Raw genomic sequence first — 27007 nt, forward strand, 5'->3', positions numbered from 1 at the left:
AGCCCTTCCCTTGATACTAGACTCAATTTAAGGGATTTTTCAAATAGAATTACCCAACTGGCATGAGCGGATTATGAACACCAGTCATCAAAAGTTGTTTTTATATAGTAATCCTTGCATGATCCTTGATTGAAACTTTTCTTCTCATCTCTTACCCCCATACCGGTCACTTTCCACCTTATATTGCTTACTTTACACCTCCTACTTGGCAAAACTTATGTGTCTTGCATATTGTTCACTTGTATTTTGTCTCAGATCTTACCTCATATTGTTTAGGTTATCCTTAGACGTCTATCCCTTTTTCCATGAGGGTTCAATTAGTAAATTCATGTTTCATATAACATCTAGTATTTCCTTTTACTCGCCTAAATCCCCATCATATAACAGTACCTTCAACAAAACATGTTGTCCCAAGCAATAGCCTTTGGTGGCATGTTCTTGGTCGCATGGCCTATGGTCGCTTGACATCTCTCTTGGTTGCATAACTCTTTTGGCCACATGGCCTTATGGCTGCATGGCCCTTGTCTTTTGTCTTTTGGGCGCATGATAACCTCTTTAGAGGTTCTTGACACTTCTAAAATGCTTAGGCTTCTTGTCTAGCATACATGTCAAACTATGCTTTTAGCTGTCTAGCCTTATCTTATAGAGGTTGTCTTGACACCTCTCGGCCTCACAACACCTCCACCTTTAGGTTGTCAAGTTCTTTACCTTTAGAGGTTCTCTTGACTCTCTTGGTCACTTAGAGTATGCTATATGCATAGTCAACACTTAGCCAAAACTTAAAACATTTGTTATGTACACTTAGTTATGATGACACTTTTATTTTGTCACCTTAAAAATAATGACATATCTTCTATAAAACTTAAACATTCTATTCAATCTTATTATAATTTTTCTTTCTAATCTTTCTTGTAGAGCGAATCTTCAACCATGTTTCTCCAACTTACCTCAAACCCTAAACTCCTCTTGGGTTTCTTAGAGACTTAAAGAGTCTTGGGTCCATGGTTTATATCGTTAGTAGTCATGTCTCATTCAATGAAGAGAGAGACGTCTGATAAATTTAGTTTATAATGGATATGGGTGGTAAATTTGTCATTTTAATAATTTTATCGCAACCCTCTCTTCGCAAAATCAATGGGATAAGCATATCTATGCAAGATGGGGCACGTGATGATTAACACACCTCATATCAACTTAATTATGTTATATATCTGCAACAACACTACGCAAAGAGGCATGGTCATCGTATGCGTCATGTGATATGCTCACTATGTTTCTAGGCGAGGATCATGCAATAAAAGGTACACATCCTTTCTATGCGTAAGTACTTACTCTGCGTTGAGTACAAGTTTTCCCCGCAAAGCAAGAGGTTTCTTGGGTAAGCAAGGGTCGAACACAAGAAATTTCTACCAAGTGGGGCTATATTCTCCTTTTCTCAACCAGACAACATTAATAACTCTACAGTATGATGTATGTACGTATTAATTCTACTGTTTACACTAGAGGTTATGTAGAAGGTGGCATGGAATGACATGATTATGGAAGGTGAACTAACTTATATTAAAGGAATGTGAAGGAAGGTCCCCACATTATAGGCGATTAAGCCATGCGGTGGTCCTTACGCGATAGACATAACTTAACAATCTTGTAATTAAGGCGAGCAACCTCTAGCGCCTAAGCACCACACTTGTTCACCTTTCGGGATACAAATGATAAACATACATTAGGCGATAGATATTTAGATTCCTTACTTGTAATGGTAACATTGTCTCTCTATTTAAGGTGGACAACCTCTCAGCTCCTAAACACCACACTTGTTCTCCTTCTAGGATACAAGTGATGGAGGTCAAACGCTAGAATGAAGTTTATTTTCAAACTCCCTTCTGTGTCTATCTAGTTGTCCTTACTACCTACTCTCTCGAGCAGTTGTCAATGAATGTTGACCAAGCGATGGAATCAAGCTCAATTAAACATGATGAACCTTATGAGTAAAGAGCCCTTATCAAGCACTTATCACACACTTAAACTACTTATAACACTTCAACAAGATGAATAGAAAAGAAATGATAGAATGATAGTAAATAAAGATGCAAAGTATTGATTGATGTAGGCCTTTCTGCCATGGAAATATGAAAGTCAAAATATTACATTAAAATTACAAAAATGGAAAGTAAAGAAGGGGCTCAAGTGGCAAAATGCATTGTTATGCATTCATTGGCTCTTTTACAAGTTAGGGGAATGCTTGGTAAACTTTATGCAATCGATTATAGTGGTTGCGCGAACACGACATCCAAGTAATTTATCGGCCATCATACGTACCAGTTGAGCCAGGTAACCTGGTCGGAACGTACCATTGTAGGACTTTCATCCTCCATTGGACACCAGCTCCACTAAACACTTTATGAGAGTGTCCTCCTCCTCAGGCGTCTATACATGTTTTAGGGTAAGGGATGAGGTTACCATACTGAGAAGCACAAATAACATATATTATTACCTATAATTATTGCTGTAAATCATGCATGCATACATTAGATATAAAAAAGGACAAAGTACATGTCATTTAAACTGGTATACAATCGCAAAGGTTTTAATTTAAGCATTACGCAACTGTCATTCGATGAATATCACTTCAGCCAATTCGTTATGCCACCGAGACCACTCATTTGTGGTCTCAATGTACTGAATGTCTTCTCTAGCGTTGGTCGTGGCGTATGTGGAATCACCCTCGCTAAAGTCGTAAATGTCATCGCAATTGGGCATTTCCTTGTTTATCAAATTGTGCAGCAGGCAACATGCTAGGATGGTGCGACACTACACTTGAAGGGGATAGTACGACTTCACACGAAGTATTGCCCAACAACCCTTTAGAAGACCGAACGCGCGCTCAAACACATTCCTCGTAGAAGAGTGCTTCATATTGAAGTATTCCTTTTGCAGTGGTTAAAGCATTTCCAGCACCATGCCACTCTTACAAGTGGTACCTCTGGCCTCTGTATGGGGCAAGAAATCCCTCAACGTTTGGATAACTCGCATCGCACATATAATAATATCCTAAACACGAAAACACGTGGATTATGCGCGTTGGATATGCACTTTCGAAATGACTCATTCGTAAAATCAAAATCATAAATACCCTTTGGCACATGTTATCTGCTGGGTCGTACAAGGGCATCCGATAGAATCCGCGAGTCTGCTACAGATCCTTCCTAACTGGTAAGGATGCATATGAAATCCCCTTTAATGTTGCAAACGCCGAGTACATTAGTCATAATTTTCCCTTTACGCGTTCTGAACGTAGGGCGATCTGCTGCGGGAACGTTGACCTTGATGTACGTCCCATCCAACACCCAAAGGCAATTTTAGAAGTTAAAAGGAATGCACCTACATTAGGTTTCTGTATTGATGCGTAACATACAATATACTTCTACTACATGCATGTCGAAAAACTTCCAATGTTGATGATAATGATGATGTTGATGATGATAATGATGATGATGATTGTTTGAATTGATTTGTTCACCACAAACATAATATGTTTTCTTTTGAATCAACTAATCATGGGATGACATGTAAACCAATCCGTTGAAGATTTGTCAAAAATTATTTCTAAACATTTACTTAAAAGTCAGAGGTTGTTAGTATTTTTACTTGTATTAAACAAAGGATAAATATATTTTATTTATTAACTAACATTTCTAGATCTAATGGTTAATCAAGCAGATGTCTTTTGGTGCAAACGAATAACCGTATTTGTCCTTTTGTTTTTAAATATTTGGAATATAAAAAATTATTGGCACATGTTTCTTTATTATTGGCACAGGTTTCTTTATCAACTCGTTGTGGAGACGAAGCATAGCCAACAAGACGAGGCTAAAATGTTGGGATACTGTCTCACCTGACTGTACAAATTTTCGCTGAATTACGCGGTTCTTTACGTCATGGGCAAGAATGTGCAAGAACATCGCAACCATTTCCTCAACATCGACAATCTCTGTGAAGAAAGACCAGTTGCAGTTCTAAGCATATGGCATAGAATAGCGAATGTTCGCCTGTCCATGCAGGTGCGTTGTCGACATACAAAATCAGACTCGTGTATCATCCGAAAGTACGCAAGCTACCTAATTCTATGCCTAGTATCAGACAGGGTATGTGGGATACACTTATTATCGTTCATTAATGCATCGAACGTTTGGAGCATCTGATGTTGGGCCAATGTGAATGCAGATAGAACTCCAATAACGGTTTGTTGATCCATATGAAAGTACCGAAAATTTCCTAAAAAATATACATTGAAGAAAATTTTCCAATTTCCACATAAATGAAAATTTCAAAATCAAACATATGAAAAATATTTGATTGGGGACAGTCATTCATTTTCATTTTAACAGCATAAGTTATTTGAAACCTTGTTTTAAAAGGGTGTAGCAATTAAATTGTTTAAAAATGCAACTATGTAATTACTACTTCACCACGTTTTTAAGAACCGAAGTTTGATTTTTCTCACAACTTAGTTAAACAGGTATTATAATGTGAGGGAAATGTGTAGTAAACTACGTCTTAAATGTACTATACTTCCAAAATTGTTATGCGAAAAATATGTATAATCCTCATTTCTATTACGTTTCAATGAACAAAATTCATGTTTTACAGCTATGATTGGTATGATAAGGTAGTAGGAAAGAAAAAAAAAAACCTACTGAACAATTTGAAATTGGGGTTGTAAGATTTAAAAGAAACTGTATTCCACGTCCATGTAACAAACGAACAAAAATTTCTAACTTGGTAAGCGTAGAAAAAAATACAAAATAAATATGCCTTTCATTAAAAAGATGAAATGTCCATACCAAAATTAATTACAAAACCGATAGTTTGTACACTGCAAATAGTGTGAAATTGCATACTTTACAATATGAAATTTGAGTCTACAACAAAGGCGAATCCTTAATACCTCTTACAAGGGTGGGATGACCGCAAACGTTCTGCATACTAAACGTAAATAAGTTACGATACGAAAAACGCCGAAAATAGGTCAAGCAATTTAAACGCAGGATACGTGAAGAGAAATAAATCTAAAACGGAGGATCACATACCTTGTACGTAGAAGCAAGGACCCAAAATGATGATTCAATGATGATTGTTAAAAAAAAGATTTTATGCCTAAAAATCATTTTTCAAAATATATGTTAAGCAGCCTTAGAGTTAATAAATCGGTTCAATAAGTTGAACCAGATTCCATAGTCGTGGAAACATTAATGAGGAGGTAGGAAAAACATAGAACAAAGCATATGAGCAGGCAAATGAATGGCAAACAATGCACGCAAGACATGAAATAAAGTGAATATCAATAGCTTACGTGAGTATGGAAATATGTAAATATGGAAAGAACTTACGTGAGAATACACCAAAACATACGTCAGTACCAAATAAGGAAATGTGGAATGTGAGAAACCAAGACACAAACATACGTGAGAAAAGAAGACAGAAACATACGTACAGACAAAAGATTTGTAAAATGAATTCCATAAGACAGAACAAGGCAGAAGAAGGATAACACAGATTGACAATGATGCGAATATGGGAAAAAAATTACATATAGAATAGAAAGTAACAAAAGACAGAACAAGGCAGCAATAGAAATCACAAAAATGCATGGTAAAACAAAAGAGGAAAGGTGAATATATAGGGGCGTTTAAGGGAAGTTAATATGCCTTGAATGACCATACACAAAAAGTCTAGGAATCTTTACAAAGGACAGTGTAAAAGCATATAAAAGTGACAACTTTGGTCAAACCCTAACCATTGCTAGTACTCTATTTTCCACAGAAAGGGTAGATTGCCATATACATTGAAGGGACAAAACAATTTGCAAATGGTAGGTTTGGGCGGCCAATATTTCTCCACATAACAAGAGTCAGTCAAGACATGAATAAAAAAAAGAAGAAAGTACATAATGGCAGTCAATGGAAATAACAATCAGAGGCAGAATGGGCTAAAAGGTATGATCCTCACAGAGCCGAAACAAAGAAGAATTGAAGAAATTTTTTTACAAACAACCATTGCAAACAATTTTTTTTACTAGAATTGAAGCAAAAGTTTTTACAAGCAAAATACATGAGAACAGACATACATGAATTTTTTTTTTCAACCAAAAGGAAGAAATATCACAACGAAACTTGTAAGAAATGAAATAAATAATGCAAATTCGTTAAACTAATTCAATCCGCAATAGCAGTATTCATCATTGACTATCCAAAAATAAATAGATAAATAAATAAAATACAAAAACACTAGTGTTACCTCCCTACCATGCTCCACCCGCACCGATTGCCATAAAACGGTGTGGCGTGTAGCATTGGTTTGAAATCAGTAAAAGGAAATGTGAATCGATAAGGCTAACATCGAACGACAAATTGGCAAGTGGAGCAGCAAGGGGAGTTCGAATCGGCTAAATCCGAACATGCATGTTCAAGGAGAAGTCGGATCTAAGACGTCTGATCCAAGTGAGGATTTCCAAGGCAACGAATGCTCCTCGTCGATAAACGAAACCCATAAATTGAAACGCTTTAGAGGCAAGACCTTTGAACCAAGACTTCAACGGTTCATTCGATATTTGGACAGTGAGGGAGACGATGAGGAAAGAGTGAGAGATGGAAATGACGTGGTTGAAATGAGGTTTTCGGATGAAAGGAGGTTGATTTTGCTGTCCAACATAGGGATTTATGTATCCGACTATTACAAAAGTCACTTGAAGTCAGACTTGAAAGAAATAGGGATAACAAGAAGAACCAAGGCGATGCATGAAGAAGGAACAAGAAATAGATGAGGTAAGGAAAAAGATGAATGGACATGCAAGACAGATTGAATAGATACGTGAAGACGGGTTGAAAAGATTCGTGAAGAGGGGTTGAAGAAGAATTGCGAGGGAGACAAATTGACAGAGCACCAAAGGAGAGAGTGGAAGAAAGAAAGATAGATTAAAATATCGAAACAGGGAAAGAAAAAGAAGAAAGAAAGAAGGAAGAAGAAGAAACGAGGGATCTGTGATGTGTATGACACAGGCCCATAGTGGAAAATTAAAAAAATGTTTCGTCAACCACACTGTCAACAACGCGCGTGAAATATATTTGGTACACGATCGATTAGATTTGGCTATCCAAAGGTAAATGATCTTTTAAATTTGGATGAAATTTATTTTTTCAATTCGATCGTTTAATTTGGTTACACGATCGAATAAGATTTGAGACAATTGTTTTTTCAAAAGATCATACACGATCGTTTACATTTTAGATAAAATAGTACAAGATAGTGTACGTTTGTTTTTACGATCATTTTTCCACCATCGTGTACATTTGGTAGGCGATCGTAAAAACAAAATTTACACCATCGGGTACATTGGTTTACACGATCGTTTATTTTTTAGGATTCTATAGTACACGATTGTTGACATTTGGCTACACGATTTAATTAAAATTATTTCATACACGATCATTGAGATTTGCAATCAATATGGTCTATTTTCTAGAACAATTGTCTACAGTTGCCTACTCCAATCTTTATACATGATCATTTAAAGGGTTTTTTTGCAAGATTCTTTATACAGGATCGTTTAAATTTGGGACGATATTTTCTTCTTCCAATTTGGTACATGGTCGTTTAGAGGAAAAAAATGAGGGATCTGTGATGGGAAGATGTCGTAGCAGAAAAAAATGTCATAAGGGAAATCGAAGGCAAACAGGGAGAAGAAGAAGAAAAAAGAAGAAGAAACGAGGGATTTGTGATGGAAGGAAAATCAAATATCCAATACAGGTTGAAGGGATGGGTGAAGACGTGTTGAATGGAGAAGTGAATAGGGTTAATGGAAAGATTGAAGGGTAAAAACGGGTTTATGGAAACCCTAAAACTAGGGTTTCCATAATCCTTTCCCCAAACGGGGGTTAGGTTTAACTAAACCTAACCCCACAGTGACAACCCTCCCTTAAAGTATTCAATTTGTTCTCTACTTATCATATTTTAAAAAATAGCAACATGTCTAGAAGCTTGTCAATAGACAAATTGAGAACATAAAGTTGAAGACATAGTTGTAACTAAGTATTTCATTTTTCAACTATGTACATTAAGAAATTAAATTTCGAGAGAGAAAAATTTGATCTCATCCCTTTAGTTTTTGTATTAAACTATTATTAATTACTTTTTTAACATGTTTGGTGAAACTTTTTTAAAGGGGTCTTTTAAAAAATATAGCAAAGCGACAAAATATTTATACTGTATAAAATAATTTTCAAAAATGGAAAGAGCCCACAGGCTCACAATGGAAAATAGCAAAAATGCTCCCGTCAACAATGTTGTCAACAACATGCGTAATATATTTGGTATACAATCGTTTAGATTTGGTTATTATTTAGTACATGATCATTTAAATTTAGTACTCGATCGTTTAGATTTGACTACCCAAAAGTAAATGACGTTTTTTTCAAGACCTTTTATATTTAGTACATAATCTTGAACAACCAAATAACAATTTGAAAAAAATAAAAAATAGATATTTTATATTTAGTATACGATCTTGAACCAAATAACAGTTTGAAAATAAAAAGGAAGAGAAGAAAGAGGATGGAAAGAAAAAAAAGAGAGAATTGTGTAAATAGCAAAATAGTAAATAACAAAGAGAAAAATAGCAAATCCTGGTAATCTTTTGATTTATAGGAAAACCGTCGGCTGTAGACTTTTTTTTTTATGTACGATTATACCCCTTTATATATTACAATTCATTACTTACAGATACAACCACATATTTGGATAGGTTAAAAAATGAGGTAGAATATCACAGATCACGAATACAATGTATTTGTAAAGAACATTTAGTTTTGATAAATCTTAACTAAACATGATATTTTCTTGCTGGAGAAGATTACACCAACAACCCCTAAAAATATGGTTGTAATTTCTAACAAATTTTTGGATTTGTAGGATTTAAATCAATTAACTAAATATTTATTTCTATAATTCATAATATATATGTTTAATAATGATTTGAATTCAAATTTTAGATACTCTAAAATAATGACAAATATAAATTCAATAGGTTGAGATTCTTTATACACTAGAAGAAATCTGGGCTTTAATGTCAGGTGGAAAAAATGAAAAATGAACTTTAATGTCGCTTTTCAAAAAGCGGATGTTTAATGTTGGTTTAAAACCGACATTAAAGCAGAAGCTTTTATGTCAGTTTAAAACCGACATTAAACATTCTCCCTTTTTTAAAAGTGACATTAAAGCTTATTTTTAATTTTTTTTTAATATTGTAAAAAGTCAATGGTTTCTCTCTCTTTTTTTCCCCAATTTAATTCAGCAAAAACCCTAGGGTCGTCTTTCCCTCCCATACGTTCTTTCTTTTCTTTTTCCCTTTCTTCTTCCTGTCCTTCCTCCACCCAAGCTCGTCGACCGCCAATTTCACGCACAGATGATGTTACGCACAAGCTTCGGCTGACGTTCCACCACCAGACGTTCACGCACAGACGACATTCGACCATCACAGACGACGTTCACGTACAAGCTTTGGCCGCGCCACCACAGGGATATCAATCGACTTGTCGGCGTTCAAGGTTTACCTCCATCTCGAATTACCTTCGACTAACTTGATTTTGAAGTTCGTATGAAGCTACTGTAGCATCTTCAATCTGCCTGATTATAATTTCTTATACAGATCCTGCTGGTTCGGCTGTAGAAGAAAGCAAAGAAGAGGCAGATTCGCGATCTGTATTTGTTGGCAACGTGAGATGAGATCTATGGTCTTGATATAAGCACGTTATTCTTCGTGTAGTTGGTCAAATGCTATTTCACAAGCATGCTGATCTTGATAATATTTCTTTTGCAACCTGACAAATTTAGTTTACACTACTTGCTAAGTTGTTTTGTTGTTAATTTCTGTAGATGAGCATATCCTAGGCGAAGATTAGGTTTACGTAGATGTCACTTGTTCCTGCAAAGCAATTGCTGTCTTAACTTACACCTTTAATCTGTGTCCAGTCAAATCTAATTAGGGTTTGATAAAATGGTTTTGGGTTCCTTTTCCTTTCTTATGGTATTGAGGGTTCTACGAGCTCAAGTCAGAGATATTGCAATCATGTATCACTTGAAGGCTTGGAAGCGAGAGTTTTTAGATATATTATTTTGATCCCTGCGTTGTGTGCGCTATTTGGACTCTTGCTACGTTTAGTTTTAACTTAAAGGGTTAAGTATTGATGTATCCATTTTACTAGAATTCTTGCCCTAGGTTTTTCTTTTTTCTTTATTCCTTTGTTATGTTGTGGATGTGCTTCTTCACCATGTCAGAGTAGATGTTTAACTTGTTTGTCTCGCTATGATCGCAGGGTCATTCATTTTACCCGAAGTTCTCAGTATTTGCTCTGGGATGATTGCAATATAATTCTATTAGGAAAATTACTTATTGTGTCATTAAGATTGTATTCAAGCAGTAAAAGAAAGAAAATTTATGTGTGTTTGAAACAAATTGAAGGAAAAAAAGATCAAAATAAAAGAAAAGAAGTTTCTCTTGTTTACAGAAAAGAGAAAAAAGAAAAAGAAAGAGAAAGAGAAAAAGAAATATTAAAAAAAAGAGAGTATAAGATGGAAAAGAAACCTTTGTAATTGATAGGGGGAAACTGAGTGACCGAAAAAAGGAAGAGGAAAAGGAATGTGAAGATTGGAAAAACAACATTGGTCGATTTAGTTCATTTGATCCAAAAAAGTATACATTATTGTGAACTTAGGTAAGGATGGATGGAAATGTGAACTAAAGAATGCATTCCTAATGGTTTTTGGTCGATTTAGTTATTGTGAACCTTTGTAATTTCTTCTGCTTATTGCAAACCAAGGATGCATTCCTAATGGTTTTTGGGTGCATAAATTTTTTTTTACACTAGGTTAATATTGAGATAGAGCTGATCTATTTAGTTGTTGATTACAGGGCTAATCGTCCTCAAAGCTACATATCAAGGACCATAGGTTGGGACCAGTACCCCCATGGTAGATGGAGTGATTCTAGAAATCCTTCATATGGGGCATTGACTGACTATCAGGTATGAATAACGAACTAGAACTTTTAATACATAATCTTTGTGAGTGCCGTTCATTAATACATGCTCTATGTTTATATTAGTTATATGTGTGAGAGAGAGAGAGAGCTGTAGGGAGGAGATTTCCTTTTACATCCGACTTCTTGTTGACCGCCAGAAAACATCTACATTAACTCAGGACTTAAAAATTGTCTTTGATTAGTCTGACACCATAACATAATCACAATATAATTCTGTTGAGTCGAATGAAGCTTATGATTTTAGGAAAAGATAATTTTCTAGAAAGTCAGTAACAACTCCTGTTGGAAGCTTTTGGTAGACTTTTGCCCCCAAATAACGTGTTTGTTTTTAGTGTTATTATTGCCAAGCTGGTTAGATGATTTGTTAGAAGTTTAATCAGAGTTATTTTTGCTTTGTTTTCCACTTAAGTTTATGCGGCCACGGGCACGTGACAAGAAGCTTCTTGAGGAATGGGCACTCCCATTGAAAAGCATTGAAGATGTTTATGAGGTACTGTTCCTAACCAAGAGCGTAGAGAAATTTTGTTACAACTGCTAGCGATCAACTAGTAATGTTTAGACTTTTTTTGTATCAGAAATTTATGAAGTACTGCCTTGGAAAGTTGAGAAGCAGTCCGTGGTCTGAATTAGAAGGTCTTCAGGCTGAGACAAGGATGATAAGTGAACAGCTTGGGAAAATTAACATGAAAGGCTTTCTTTCTATCAACAGCCAACCAGCAGTTAATGGAGAAAGATCTGATTCTCCTTCCGTAGGTAAATACAAGTTAATGCATTTGTACAATTAACTTTTTTGACAGCCCAACTGACCAAGTGTTTGAAAAAGTAGGAAAAGTACTTCAAAACAAAAACTGAACTAGATATTAATAAAAATGAAAGACAATATATTATTTGCCAAGTTACATATTGGAGGGAGTAAATTTAATATCCCCAAGGGAATGAAGCCCACTTCAGTTTCTATTCATATTCTTCTTGAAATCAGAAACCTGTATAGGGCCCATCTGTCAAAAGACAGTTAATGGTCATTTGAAGGGATGAAACACGTGTAGATGGTATGTAAACTTTAACCACGAATATAACATCTTAACAATACAATCATCATGCATGAGTCGCCCTTATGTAGTGTAGGGGAATTATTATTTTCTTGTTGGAAAATTCAACACTTGGTCTCTACTCTTTTTGTAGTGATCTCATTAGGTTCTAACTTCTGAAATCTGTGCTAAATGGTGGCAAAATGTTTAGTAATCTGACCAATGTTGGGACGATTGATAATGATTTACATGATGGGGTGGGCCAGGAGGTTACGTTTATCAAAAGGCGTACATTGAGTTTTTCTGTTCCAGGGAAAAGTTGGATGCTATTGTTGACAAATGCAGGGCCCTTCCATCTCTCACCTACATGGCGGTGAATAAGGAAGGCATTTGGGTATCCAACGTCACTCAAAAGGATGTGAATGCTGTAACATGGAGTGTTTTCCCAGCCAAAGAGATCATCCAGCCAACCGTTGTCGATCCTGCCAGTTTTCTTGTGTGGAAAGATGAGGCGTTTGAGATTTGGTCAAGGGGATGGGCTGCCTTGTATCCTGAGGGCGACTGGTCCCGAAAATTGCTTGATGAGGTTGGTACACTTGCTATATCTTTTCAGTGCTCAATTAATTTTGGTTTAATATTTCCTAAAAAATAACATCCAATGTTATGTGTGATTGAAAGGCTTAATTAGTAAAAAGATTAAATGTTGTTTTATCTACAAGGTTATTAATATATATAATGATAGAAGATGAGAAGGTATGTGGAGGATTATTATTGATGACGAAGCTATGTTATTTGTTTCAGATACAGAGCAGCTACTACTTGGTGAGTCTGGTGGATAACGATTATATCAATTCCGACCTCTTTGCTATTTTGGAGGACTTCTGAGATGAGCTCTGCTATTCCTTTCCATGATTCTAGCTTTTTGAGCATCATCATATTTTTCTCCCTGCTCAGGTTTGTTGATTTTTGAGCATCTTGATCTTTCCTCTGCATGCAGTATCTTGACTTGTCCAACTCTAAGGCCAACCCCACTAGCAAATCTTGCTGGTTTGGATATGTGAAGTATAGTTACCTTGCCCATATTAGATTGCCTTGGTTTCTACTTTTCAACGAGAAAAAGTTGCTAATAGAATAAAAGAAAAATAGTTGAATGGTCAGATTATATGACTGGATGAGCTCACCTAGAAATATATATCTCGTTTGAGTTTTGCATCTTTAGATGATAGTCTCTGTGTCTTGTTAAAAATAGGGGAAAAAATTCCGGCCCCTGGTTGGGAAAGAAAGAATAATCCTATTATTATCGTAACAATATGTTTTCTTTTATGCTTTACATGTTCATGAAAAGATTCCTTGCTTTGTTGTGACCATTTATATGGGGTTGTTTTGAGAAATGGCAGGTCCACATCGACGAGATGTTAATGAGAAGAGAGATTGTTTGTTCTGATATTTTGATATTTTGATATTTCTACTAGCAACTAGGTCATAACATTGTTACTTATCAATTCACCCATCTTGATGTCTTTTACAGGGAGTTATCACTAAACAAATGACTGCAATAGAAGAAATGGTCTCAATATATTCTTTTTCTTTCTTTCTTTTTTTTTTCCAAAGGATGATCAGTGTAATAATTAAGCTTCATAATTTCTGTGTTTGGATCCAAGTTGTATATAAATGTCACATTATTAAGATTTCATTTTGTATATGTACAAGTAAAAGATTTCATTTTTAACTATTTGGTGTCATACAAAATGGACAATAATGCAAGGATTTAATAAAAATAAATTTGAAAAAACGACATTAAAGACAACTTTAATGTCGGTTAAAAAAAAATTAAAGACATCTTTAATGTCGGTGGAAAAACGACATTAAAGATGTATCATAAGTGACATTAAAGACATATTTAATGTCGGTTATCCACCGACATTAAAGATGAACCAACATTAAAGGCCTTCAATAACACCTTCAAAGATGTCGGTTTATAACCGACATTGAAGGGCTTTAATGTCGGTTTATAACCGACATTAAAGATGTCTTTAATGTCGGTTATAAACCGACATTGAAGCCCAACCGACATTAAAGCCCTTTAATAACGCTCGCAAAGATGTCGGTTGCTAAGCGACATTAAAGGCCTTTAATGTCGGTTTTAAACCGACATTAAAGGCCAAATTTCTTGTAGTGATATTTCATAGTATTTATCAAAACTTTATTAAATAATACATAATACATACTTTTAATAACAATTTGAATTTAGATTTTACAACATCCCCTCAAATTGTCAATTTGAATTCTAATCTTACATAATATCCCTAAAATAATGGCAAAGACAAATTCTTAATAACAATTTGAATTTAAAATTTAAAATTTAAAATTCAAATTGTTATAGTTTAAATTTTAACAACTTATATTCCAAAATATTTATCAAAATTTATTAAATAAAACATAATACAAATTTTTAATAACAATTTGAATTTAAAATTAATTAATTAATTTTTTTTTTATAACAAGCTTGAGAGAAATGTGAAAATTTGAAATTTGAAATTGGAATTTTATTAGTTTTAGTATTTTTTTCATAACAACCATTTAGTTTGATTAACAACTTATAATCCAAAATATTTCATTGAGCTCCTTGAAAATATTTTTATGGTTAGTAAATAAATATATTTCACTAACCTACTTGAAAATATTGTTTGGAAAATATAAGAAAACTATAAATTTGAATATATTTAATGTGCTTCATTTGTTTATTGTTTGTTTTTTTTTCTTAATTTAACAAAATCGATTTATTTGTTAAATTGGTCAGGTTTGATTGCGTTGATTTTCTATAGAGTTACGGTGTATTTGTACATACTACATGACAATATTATTATTTCCATATTAGATCCACAGTATTTGACAGAATGTATAGCATATGTTGCTGACACGATTACATTGTAATTTATGCTTTTAAATAATGTGATAAACTATTTCTTTTATATCATGATAACATATTCAAATATTAATATTTATTTGCTCATATAATCATATACTTTTCCAATCCAAAAAACTTAACATTAAGATGGTTTTGTTACAAAATCAAGAATAAGAATGATTTCTTAAATAGTGTCATTGAATCATAATCACGGTTTGTTGACTAACCGAACTTTATGATAACGAATAGAATTAAGATTTTCCAAGCATAGTATACGTCGAGTATGAATGATGTTATAAACAATAGATTTGAGATACACACAAAAAGGTAAAAAATGTGGTCATCAAGATATAGTATCATTCCTTCGATATAGGATAATCCATATATTCCAAATACAGTGTATTTGAATAGCTCAAAAAATAAAACAGGATATTGGAAATAGCACGAAGATAGTGTATTTTACAAACAACATTCAAATTTGGTAAATCTTAACTAAATCTGCTATTTTGTTGCTGGCCAAGATTGCAGCAACCTCCCCTATAATGATAACAAATATATACAAGATTTTTAGCTTTGTTATATTTTAAACAATTTATTAAATAATACATGATATATATTTTTAATAACAATTTGAATTTAAATTTTAGATCCTCCCCTAAAATAATGCCAAATATAATTACAAGATTTTTAAGTTTTTTTTTTTTTTTTTTTTTTTTTTTTTTTTTTATATTTTAAACAATTTATTAAATAGTACATAATATATATTTTTAGTAACAATTTGAATTTAAATTTTAAACTTGTAATTATGCCTCGATGACATTTTTGTAATTATTTGAATTTCCTTCTTTTAGGTTTTATTTGAGAGAAGAAAAGAAGGAGATTGAGAGAGAGGGGAAAGCCGACGCAAGAGACAAACACGGTGAGAGGGAGAAAGTTTTTCTTGCAAACAAGAAAGGAGAAAAGTGTTGCCGACGGAGAGGAAGACGTCAGAGTGTTGACTTTCACAGGTTTAGCCATGGACAGGAGGATAGAAGGATGGAATGACATTTCCAGAGAGTTTCACACTTCGATCGGAGGAGCCAACAAAAAAAATCCCTTGATTTGCGTCAAATGTATGAAGATTTTGAAGGATTTGAAGGGGACGAGGTTGATAGCTAGCTCCAATTTTTTTTGGCTGAATGTTTAAATGCCTAAACGTGCACGATTTTAAGAAGATATGAGACAACTGCAGAAATTATGTAGAGCTTTGATGGTGATAGGTGTTAATTGTGTTGGGAGTTTGATTTTAATTATAGGGTATTTGTAGTTTCTTGAATATAATTATATTTAGGATTCAATTTTTTCACTTAGTAGAAGCATTTAAAACATTGTTCTAGCAATTTATTTTTCATATTTTTTGATTTTGCTATTTTATCAATTTAAATAAAAATGTTATTTATCTAAAATAAATCTTCTATTTTGCTATTCCTCTTGTCAGCAAAAAAAAATCGTTGAAGATGAATAGAAGAAAGATGATGAAAAGGAAGGGCCACCTTCATGAATTTTTTCATTTTTTTACATGAGCCGTAAATATTTTGTCGATTTGTTATATTTATGAAAATTTTCCATTATTATTTCTCAATATCATACCATTTATAATATATAGATTTTTTGTTTTCACCGATATTAATTAAACTTATAACATTAAATTCTATATTGGTTAAACATGAAATATTTTTCAAACCTTGAATTCTTTGTTCATTAAAACTTGCATGAGGTGGATGTTAAAATCTAAAAATAGTTATATCCATCAAACTTTGCTAAATGCTAAAAATTTTCTTACTATGTAGCTTTGAATATATCTCCTTATCTTTTAGGGTCTTTTCAAAACTATAACAAAAAGAAAAAATACTTTTCAAAAGAATAGTTTCGAAAACGAAAAAAGCCCACATGTCCATAATGGAAAATCTAAACGAAAAAAAGCCACATGCCCACATACGCACGTAATATATTTGATATACGATAGTTTAGATTTGGTTATTGTTTAGTACACGATTGTTTATATTTGGATAGCCAAATCTAAACAATCTTTTTAAAGATTCTTTGTACGCTATTGTTTAATTTGGTTACACGATCGTCTAGATTTGGATAGTCAAATCTAAACGATTTTTTTTCAAGATTCTTTGTACACGATCGTTTAATTTGATTACAATTGTTTAATTTGGTTATATGATCGTTTAGATTTGGTACACGATTGTTTAGATTTGGATAGACAAATCTAAACGATTTTTTTCAAGATTCTTTAGTACATGATCGTTTTTTTTTACACGATCGTTGCTACACAATCGTTTAGTTTTTTGTACACGATTGTTTAAATTTACAACATTTTTTCAAGATCTTTTACATTTACTACACGATCTTGAACAACCAAATAACAGTTTGGAAAAAAGAAAGAGGAAGAGAAGAAAGACAATGGAAAGAAAAAAAATCACACAGGAAGAAGAGAAGAAAGACGATAAAAGGGAAGGGCAAACTTGAAATATTTAAAAAGATTGGCCAACTTCATGAGCTTCATTTTGTTACACGGGACGTAAATACTTTACTCGTTTGTTATATTTATGAAAATTTCCCTATCTTTTACCTAATATAAATAAATAAACAAGTATATATATAACGTGGAGAGCAATCAAAGACACTAGCCTCATATTTTTATTTGTTAAATGATTAATAATCAGAAGTTCGAAAGGTAGTCTTTTCTTGTCCAAGTACTCAATCTTCTACCCGCTTTGCAAAGAAATTATATCTTGTTCTGACCAAATAATATATATTATTATAAATATTATTAATAAAAGATGTCCATTATATCCATTATTATATATGCTTAGGCATCGATATGCCCACCTATCACTTTCCCTCATATCTAATTACTATGCCATGTGTTTCGAAGAGGTCAACCTTTAATGGCCACGTAACATACGTCATGCTTCCGAAATTGCCTATAAATAATAACATTTGGTGGGTTTTGAAAGTAGATTTTGTTGAGAGTTTTCTAATTTCTTACTTTCTTATTTTCTAGTTTCTTATTTGTTTTATTTTATTTATATATTATATTTTCTTGATTTTCGGTTGTGGCTTATTTTTATCACACTTTATCAGCACGAGCTCCGTGCATTTGCTCTGTTAAAGGCAGGTTCTTCCCACTTTATTATAATTAATAAAATAAATATTAGTTTACATGCTTGATATATGTATTAAAATTTTAATATAATTACATAATAATATTACCTCAAAAAATGTTACAAAATTACAATTTCTAGTATGATACTAATAATAATTATTATTGTTTATCATTGATGCTTGATGCTAAATATACAGACATGTCATTAAAATATGATCATCAAAAAGCAATTACTCTTCCTTAAAGCTCGTTAGAAATGGATGCATTTGAGGCTCCAAAATTTTAAATATCAATATATGCTAAAAAAAATATGTTTCAGATATGCTCATGCTATAGCAACTATCGAGAGAAATATTTTGAAGAATATTATGTACTTATCTAATGTCTTCTCGTGGATGAATTATGAAATATCGAGTAATTGATTAAAAAAGAACCAACATTTTCTGACGTGAATGTTGTAAACTTTAATGATGGTGGATGAAATATTAAGAATGTTGATCAGCTAGAACAATCTTATTCTCTAAAGTGAATGTTGTGAATTTGACAATTATTATAATTGAGGTTATAACCGTAGTAAAAAAGAAATAATTATTTTTTGTGGTTGGTCATTATAATCATCCAAATTTCAAAAAAATCGCACGAAATGATGATCATAAAAAGAAAACTCATAACAAAAGAGAAAAATGTGGAAGTAGATTTTTACATTAGATTAATAATATATTTGGTCTATCCAGTATGACAAGTTTGGATGAGGTAACGTTTTGAATCTCCAGAAGAGAAATTTGACATATTTGAAAAAAGAGTAAAGGTTTCTTTTGTGATTATATAATAGTTAATGTTGTTTATCTCTCTCTCTCTGTTTTTTTTTTATATTCTAAGTTTATTTTTCTCATTGGTAATTATATATTTTGTTTAATGAGGAAGCATGAATGATTTTATTACGTTGAATGGCCTAAAATGAGCAATGAAGATATATGTTTAGCAGAAAGCACAACTATGCACAGAATACTGACAAGTAAAGAAAGTTTCTAAACTGATAATATTGGAAGCAAAAGCCAATACAATATTAGGTTCTGCAAACCTAATAGAAGGATTTGGAAAATCAAATATTATTTTTCCTAGAGGATCAAAATTTACAATTGATATGCATTGTTCTCTAGGCTCAAAGAGAAATCTATTGAGTTTTAAAGATATACGTTGTAATGGTTATCATATTGAGACTTTTAGAAAGAATAAGATGGAATATCTTTATATAATATCTACTGTCTCAAATGAAAAATGTTGTCTGCTTTATCATTTGGATTATATTGTATTTATATATGAGTTATTGAAACATATGCGACAATGAACCTGAAGTTTATGTATTTAGACATATTTACAATTTGACATAATCAATTAGGTTATCCAAGATCTATAATGATGAAAAGAATTATTGAAAATTCACATGGACATCCATTGAAGAACCTGTGAGACTTGTGTTTGGAATAGAAAGGTCAAATGAAATAATAGTTTGTTTTGAATGAGTTTTGAATTAGGCATTTTGGGAAGGACGTTTGTGATAGGCGTTCTGAGTGTTAGCTGGTGTTAAAGATAGGCAACGCAAGGAAGAAGCAAGGTGTGTTGATGCAAGGTGAGAAGAGTCCAGACATGGAAAGACATGAATTTTTTGGGAAATTTCCTATTAAAGCTTAATTGGTGGGCTACATGTCAAAGTTTAAGCTAAGCATGCTTTAGGATGCTAATAATCTTACACGTAAATCAATTTCAGTAGGAGCTGACGAGTTAATAAGAACTTAAGGATGACTAATCTAATTTAGGATTAGCATAAATAAGTGAAGAAGGTCAATAGAAAGAATGATTAAGCTAAAACTCTTAAAGTGTTACTCTACCGGAAAGAAGAAGTGTTAGTCAAGAAGGGGGAACTTGAAGCTAGGTGTTCTGAGAAAAAGGGGAACTTAGAGCAGTGAGTGACTTTCCAAAACATTTAAAGACTTTAAAAAACTTTCTTCTAAGTTTCATGTTGATTTTCTAATGTTTTTCAAACATTTATGTTTATGAAAGATTGATTTCTTAAGAAAGCTTTGTGTTATGCTTTAAGAAAGGTTTATGTTGGTTGAATGTATGTTATGTTTACAAGTAAACCATTAGTCTAATACCCATCATTGAGTTAACTATTATATACACATAAGTATTACATGGGAGCCATGTAGAAAAGGACTACATGGTTGTAAGAGGCTAACCAATGTAGTTGTGTTAGCAACCGAAGCAACACGGAATGAATTAAAAAATTCTCAAGAGATGCTGATAATGATGCGATGATCAAAGTAGTCTATGCGTGAGAAGGATTCATGTTCTTGGCAATAGAATGTTTAAAGACTAATGTGTGGTTTATGTTTCTCAAATGAGGTGTGAGAGCCTGTTTTACGAACTGTGTTTATTGAATGTATTGTTTTCCCCAAAAGGATTTCAAAATATCAATCTCTAAATATTGGACTTATGTGTAAAGTTTCCCTTTCATAGGCGTGACAAGTTGTTAAGGTCAAGTTATGAAGAGTTGGGCGAATTTCTATGCGATGAGGCATTAGTAAGGTGATCTAAGTTTAAGCTCGATAAGTTTCTTTAGGTGTTGAAGGCCTAAAGTTATTTTAAGTCTTATTGTAAAGAGAAAGCATGTATATTGTATTTTGGAATACGTATTGTTGTTTTGTTATTTCCACTGTGTTATGTTGTTCTTATCGCTTAGTAGCCAATGGAGTTAAGTTGAATTAGACGATAAAGCCAAAATTCAAGAGCTTAAGTTGAGCATTTTGGCGTTTCATCTTGAGGCATCAAGGCTGTTCAAGTCACGTTGCATACCACATTGTGAGGTTTGAATGCGTGGGGGGCGGGGCATGACAAACCATAAAATTCTTTAATCTAATAAATTATTATGTGATGCTTGTTCTTGAGGAAAATTAAAAATCAAACCATCACCGTAGGAATTGAATCACCTGTATTTTTAGAATGAATTAGTGGTGATATATGTGGACCTCTTAGCCTACCAAGTGGACCATTTAAGTGTTTCATGGTTTTAATTCATGCATCCAACAGATGGTCACACGTGTGTGCTTATTATCAAATCGAAATTTTGCATAAGATTAATTCCGCAAATAATTAATTTAAGAGCATAATTTCCTGATTATACAATTAAAAATATTCGACTTGATAATGTTGATGACTTTATATCCCATAGTTTGATAATTATTATATGTCAATTGGGATAAGTGTTGAACATCTTGTAGCTCATGTTCATACACAAAATGATTTAGCAAAATTATCTATAAAACGTTTGCAATTAATGCTAGACCATTGCTTCTTGAGCTAAGCTTCCTACATCTATACAGAGTAGCTATTTTGCATGTTGCGTCACTTGTGCATATAAGACCAGAGCTTATCACAACTACTCACCATTACAATTAGCATTTGACCATGAGCTAAATATTCTCATTTGAGAATTATTGGGTATGCATTTTACGTTGTAATTCCTCCACCATAACACACTAAAATGAGTCATCAAAGGAGGCTAGGAATATATGTTGGATATGATTCTTCATCAATTATTATTAAATATCTTGAACCCCTAACGGATGATGTATTTACTGCACAATTTCCTGATTGTCATTTTAATGAGACAAATTTTCAAACACTAGAGAGATGAGGAGAATTCAGAAGTTGGAAAAAGAAATTACATGCAATTTATCCTTATTGTCTCATTTAGATCTTCAACAGATGAATTGAACTTGAAGTTTAGAAAAGAATTTCATTGCAAAATGTAGCATATCAGTTACTAGATACATTTGTAGATGCAAAGAAAGTAACTAAGTCAAAACATAGCGTTTAAGCTCCGAGAGGTTGCCCTCCTTAATTAGAAGATGGTTAAGTGATGTCTATTGTATCAAGGACCATCGCATGGCTTAATCGCCTACAACGCAGAGACCTTCGCGCACATTTCCTTATCATAAGTTAGATCATTATTCACCATCATACCATTCCATGTGACCTTATACATAATCTGTAGTGTAAATAGTAGAATTAATACACACATATACATACCTTTCACTTTCTAGATATATATCGCCTAGAATGATAAGTAGACGTTATAGTTAAGTTTGATAGAAATTCCCTATGTTCAAACCTACCTTACCCAGAAAACCTATCGCTTTCCTTATACTTGGGCAAGCGATCAGAAAACTTGTACTCAACGCAGATTAAGTAGTTACGCATGGAAAGGATGTGTATCCTTTATTGCATGATCCTCGCCTAGAGACATAGAGAGCATATTGCATGCAACGATCATGTGTTATCGTGTAGAGTAGTCACAGACATAGAATCTCAATGACGCATCAACGAATTTATTATTAAGTCGATGAGAGATGCGTAAATGATCATGTATCCTATCATGTAGGATTACATTAACGATCGTGTACCCCATTGTGAAGAGTTATTTTTGCCCCCTTTGATTCTACAAAGAGGGGTTTGCAATAGAAATATTAAAATCTACACCTCACGTACGTCGTAAAACAAAATGACAAACATCTCGAGACAAACAAATAGTAAGTAGTTTGTGAGGTAAGGGGCATTGGAATTGTTAATCTTTTGAGGGGTTTTCATCAATTTGGTTAAGAATTATTGTAGAAATTCCTTTAATTTCTTTCAAGAATTTTAATTCAATTTTTATGTATTTTTTGTTTCCAAATTAATTGATTGAATTTGATTTTTGAATTTTTGAATTCTTGAAGCATCTCGTCCCTCTTTGTATGCAATATATATTCTTTGAGAAATTAATGTTGAGTTTTGTTGAATTGACTTCACAATTCTTGTTAGAATTTTAATAACAATTCTTGAAACATAAGTGTAACTTGGGATCTTGTAAGAATTGCTTCACTTTTATGCATAATTGAATTTGGTCCCAACACTTTTTTGGTTGACTTTGATTGAATTCAATTTACCATTTTTTTCAAGTATGCAATGTACAGTTTTTCTGAAAATAAAGCCAAGAATTTATTCATTTGTGAGTGGTTGATCGTAGACAAAGTCGTCGCATGGGTCTAGGACAAACTCATCATTTCCCTCTTGATGAAATAGGGGTTCATTGCTTGTTTATTATTATTATTATGCATTTTCCATTATAGACATTGCTTTAAAGGTATGTCATGCTAAGCTCTAATTGAGCGACTTAGTAAGCGGCTAGAATAGGATAATGAGATAAAAGATGCATACCCTACCTATACGCTTTTTCATACATAATGATAAACGTTTAGTACAAGTTTTCCTCAAGCTTGTCCAAGTGTAAGTGAAATGAGAGGTTTCCTGGGTAAGCTAGGGTCTAAAGTAGGGAATTTTTGTTAAAGCTTAGTTATAATGCTTACGTCTCTTCCAGGCGATATAAATTCTATACACTATAATGTGAATGTATATTAATCCTACAATGTAAACTAGAGATTCTGTAGAAGGTGGCATGGAATGACGTGATTATGAAAAAGCGAACTAACTTGTATTAAAAAAATATGTAGGAAGGGAAGGTCGCTGCATTGTAGGTGATAACTTGTAGAAATACAAGTTATTATAGTCTTTTAAGTAAAATAATGAAGTCTTATCGCATGAAAATAGAAGAACACAGAGGAAAAAGTAGGCGATTTGATTATTCTACGAAATGCATGATATAAAAGAATCTTATCCCTATTTTACTATCTCTTTTCTCATGATTCTAGGCAAAAAGGAGTGAAGCTCATGATATCATACTTACACGAGAAGACCTGTTCAACCTTTACAAAGAAAAGAAGTACAAGCTAGGCATCTAAGGCACTAGCTAACAAAAGTGGTTGGTAAAAAATTCAGAAAAACGATGAAAGGATGTCTGCACAATGCCGTTTCACCTTTTCAAAGGTCTTAATGGTGCATAGCGTCCAGTCAGCATCAACTCTCGCCTTTAAATAGAGTCTCTCACTCAAGAACAGAGTGTGAACATTTTTAGCCAAAGAGCAAGTTCTTACATCTTTCATCTTCTCCCTTCTCTTGAATTTTAGGTGAGAGCTTAGAATAAAAGAGAGAGAGAGAATCATCCCCTTTATCTTTTTCCTTATCAATAGGGAAAAATTAGAGCCAAAGAGTATGAGAAATCAAAATCTGCGGTGTAACATCTTCTGTTGTATTTCAGTTTGTATTTTGGTTGTGTTGTTTTGTAAAATGAACACCATGGCCGAGAGGCCTAAAGTTGTTTGAATTAAAGCAATGCATTTCTTCTTCCATTCTCCTATATTTCATATTCTTTCCATGTTCAATTTGTTTGGATAGCTAATTAGTAATAAACTGTGTTTTCGATACTTAGAGAATCAGAATGGATGTGCTACGAGTGTTGCTGAGTTAAACGTGAATATCTTAATATTATGCATTCAAGAGAAGAGCAATGTTATAGATCATAATCACCTGACAAGTGAGAACCATTTAACTAAGTGAGTGGCAAGAAGATTGTAGTAATATGATCTTATAACCAAACTCATCCTTTGCATATATTATCGAAAGGATACTATGTGTGGCGAAAGCACTAAGTAGTTACTTGTCTTTATTAAGGATAAATCACTAATAAAACATTTAAGATGATCAGATACAAATCATAGCTTAACTTTGTGTACTTGTATCCTGAAAGGCGAACAAGTATGGTAAAAGCACTAAAAGGTTGCTCGCCCTAATTCTTAGTTAATACATGCTTTATATCGCCTTGAAGTATTAAAACACAAATTATTATGTTTAGATAACTAAGCTTTTCCTTTTTCGCCATGCTTATAATGAGTTCATATTCCATTGTTCCATCTTGCCTTGTTCACCTTGCACCGCCAAGCACAATAGTGTAAATAGTTAGGATAATTAGTATATTGTTCATAATTATACTATATAGCTTGTACCGTAAGATTCAATGCGTGATAGGATAGATTAGGAGCTTAAATTCCCTGTGTTTGACCCTAGACTTACCAGGAAACCTTTGTTCGCTTATACTTGGGCAATAGAGAGAAAAACTTGTGCGATAACGTTTATTTTTCTTAGCTTAGCAACACATGAATATGAATGCATCTTTTATCCCATCACCCTATTTAGTTGCCTAATAGTCACTCATTTAGAGCCCCTCATGTTAAACCTACGAGCATGATACTTGTAAAAATGTAAAATATATAAATAGAATTGCGAACCAATAGGCGATTAAGCCATTTCGGTACTTGATGCGATAGATATTACATAACCATCTTCTAATTAAGGTGAGCAACCTCTCGGTGCCTAAACACCACACTTGTTCACCTTGGATACAAATGACAAAGATAATTATGTTGTAGCTGTCTAGATTTCCTTATTTGTAAGAATCACATTGCCTCTTCATTTAAGGTGGACAAGATTTCTGTGTTTGAATACAACTCTTGTTCTCCTTTCGGGATAGAAATGATGGAAGCCAAATGCCAGAACTGAGCTTGTTGCCAAACCCCTTTCCACGCATGTTTATCGTGTTCTTCGCTACTTATTCTCTCAAGTAGTTAGCAAAAAACACTTGATTCCTTTTTTTAAAGAGAATAACACGATAGGATGTAGTTTAGAGTAAAAATGATGGACATGATAACTAAAGATCCCTTATCAAGTACTTATCAAATGCTTAAACTGCTTATAACATGACAAAAAGATGAATAATAAAGAAGTGATAGAATGGCAGTGGATAAACATGTATTGTATTAATTGATGTATACCTCTCGACCATAAAAATATAAAAGTCAAAACAATACATTGATATATGCAAAAACGAAAAGTAAAGAAGGAGTCGAGCCGCAGAATGCATTCTTATGCATTCCTTGGCTTTTTTGGCAGTTTGTTGAGGATTTCTTCAAGTTAGCATTACCTTTGTCATCCTTGACTAGGAAGAATGCTAAGTATTTTTGGTCAGAAAAGTACGAGCAAAGCTTTCAAGAGTTAAAGAAAAGGTTCGTCTCAAAGCCCATCTTGATACTTCCTATTATGAGAAAAAAGCTCACAGATTATTGTGATGCTTCAAGACAAGGTCTAGGGTATGTGCTTATGCAAGAAGAAAAGGTAGTAGCTTATGCTTCGAGGCAGTTGAAAAAGCACGAGTGTAATTACCCTACTCATGACCTTGAGTTAGCGGTAGTAGTATTGGCTTTGAAAATATGGAGATGTTACCTGTTTGGTGAAAAGTGCCTCATTTTCACAGTCCACAAGAGTTTGATATATTTATTTGATCAAAATGAACTAAACTTAAGGCAAAAGAAAGGGTTAGAGTGTCACACCCCCTCCCGGACTACCTGCTACCTTAGACCGAAAGATGGCGTGAAGCCGACGAACAACGCTTTTCTGTACCTGTATTTGTCGACTTTACTTAAAACTTTCATGTGATGAACTTGCCAATCTAGTATATAAACTATTGTACATGCCACAAAACACAGCGGATCCTAGGCTAGTCAAACACAGCTAGTCAAACACATACATGAAGTGTACCTCAAAGTTTACCGATTTCACGAGTAAACCTAAAGACACCTTAATCAAAATATAACCAACAAAATTTACACAACTCCAGCTCCTAAATCTTATACAAACCGTGGAGTATCTATAACATACAAGGGTGTATATACATCACAACACAACAGACTCTATGCCCAACTCAAAACACGTACTGGCAATCGATAATGAAGCTTCCGCAGACTAAGGCAATCTATCAGGCACCGGGAAGTCGATCTCTACCTGGAAAATGGGTAAAACATTTTGAAAAGGGTGAGCTATGAAGCTCA

General features: G+C 33.3%; 1 protein-coding gene across 1 annotated transcript; it reads left to right on the top strand.

Moving 5' to 3' along the window:
• Positions 1 to 6457: 6457 nt before the first annotated feature.
• Positions 6458 to 13816, top strand: LOC103503268 (probable methylenetetrahydrofolate reductase). Its single transcript, XM_051081754.1, has 8 exons — positions 6458 to 6721; positions 9725 to 9771; positions 10967 to 11078; positions 11505 to 11585; positions 11671 to 11848; positions 12375 to 12709; positions 12925 to 13077; positions 13652 to 13816. The coding sequence occupies exons 1-7, from the start codon at positions 6458 to 6460 to the stop codon at positions 13006 to 13008; spliced, it is 1101 nt and encodes a 366-aa protein (XP_050937711.1). The 3' UTR covers positions 13009 to 13077; positions 13652 to 13816.
• The last annotated feature ends 13191 nt before the right edge of the window (positions 13817 to 27007 follow it).

Source organism: Cucumis melo, chromosome 2, assembly GCF_025177605.1.
Source record: "Cucumis melo cultivar AY chromosome 2, USDA_Cmelo_AY_1.0, whole genome shotgun sequence".
In the NCBI taxonomy this organism is placed as follows: domain Eukaryota; kingdom Viridiplantae; phylum Streptophyta; class Magnoliopsida; order Cucurbitales; family Cucurbitaceae; genus Cucumis; species Cucumis melo.

Bases quoted from the DNA above. Each gene is read 5' to 3' on its own strand.
- LOC103503268 (XM_051081754.1), top strand. From the start codon at position 6,458: ATGCATGTTCAAGGAGAAGTCGGATCTAAGACGTCTGATCCAAGTGAG. The intron at 9,772-10,966 runs GTGAGATGAGAT...TGTTGATTACAG, and splicing joins GATCTGTATTTGTTGGCAAC to GGCTAATCGTCCTCAAAGCT. The intron at 11,079-11,504 runs GTATGAATAACG...TTTCCACTTAAG, and splicing joins GGGCATTGACTGACTATCAG to TTTATGCGGCCACGGGCACG.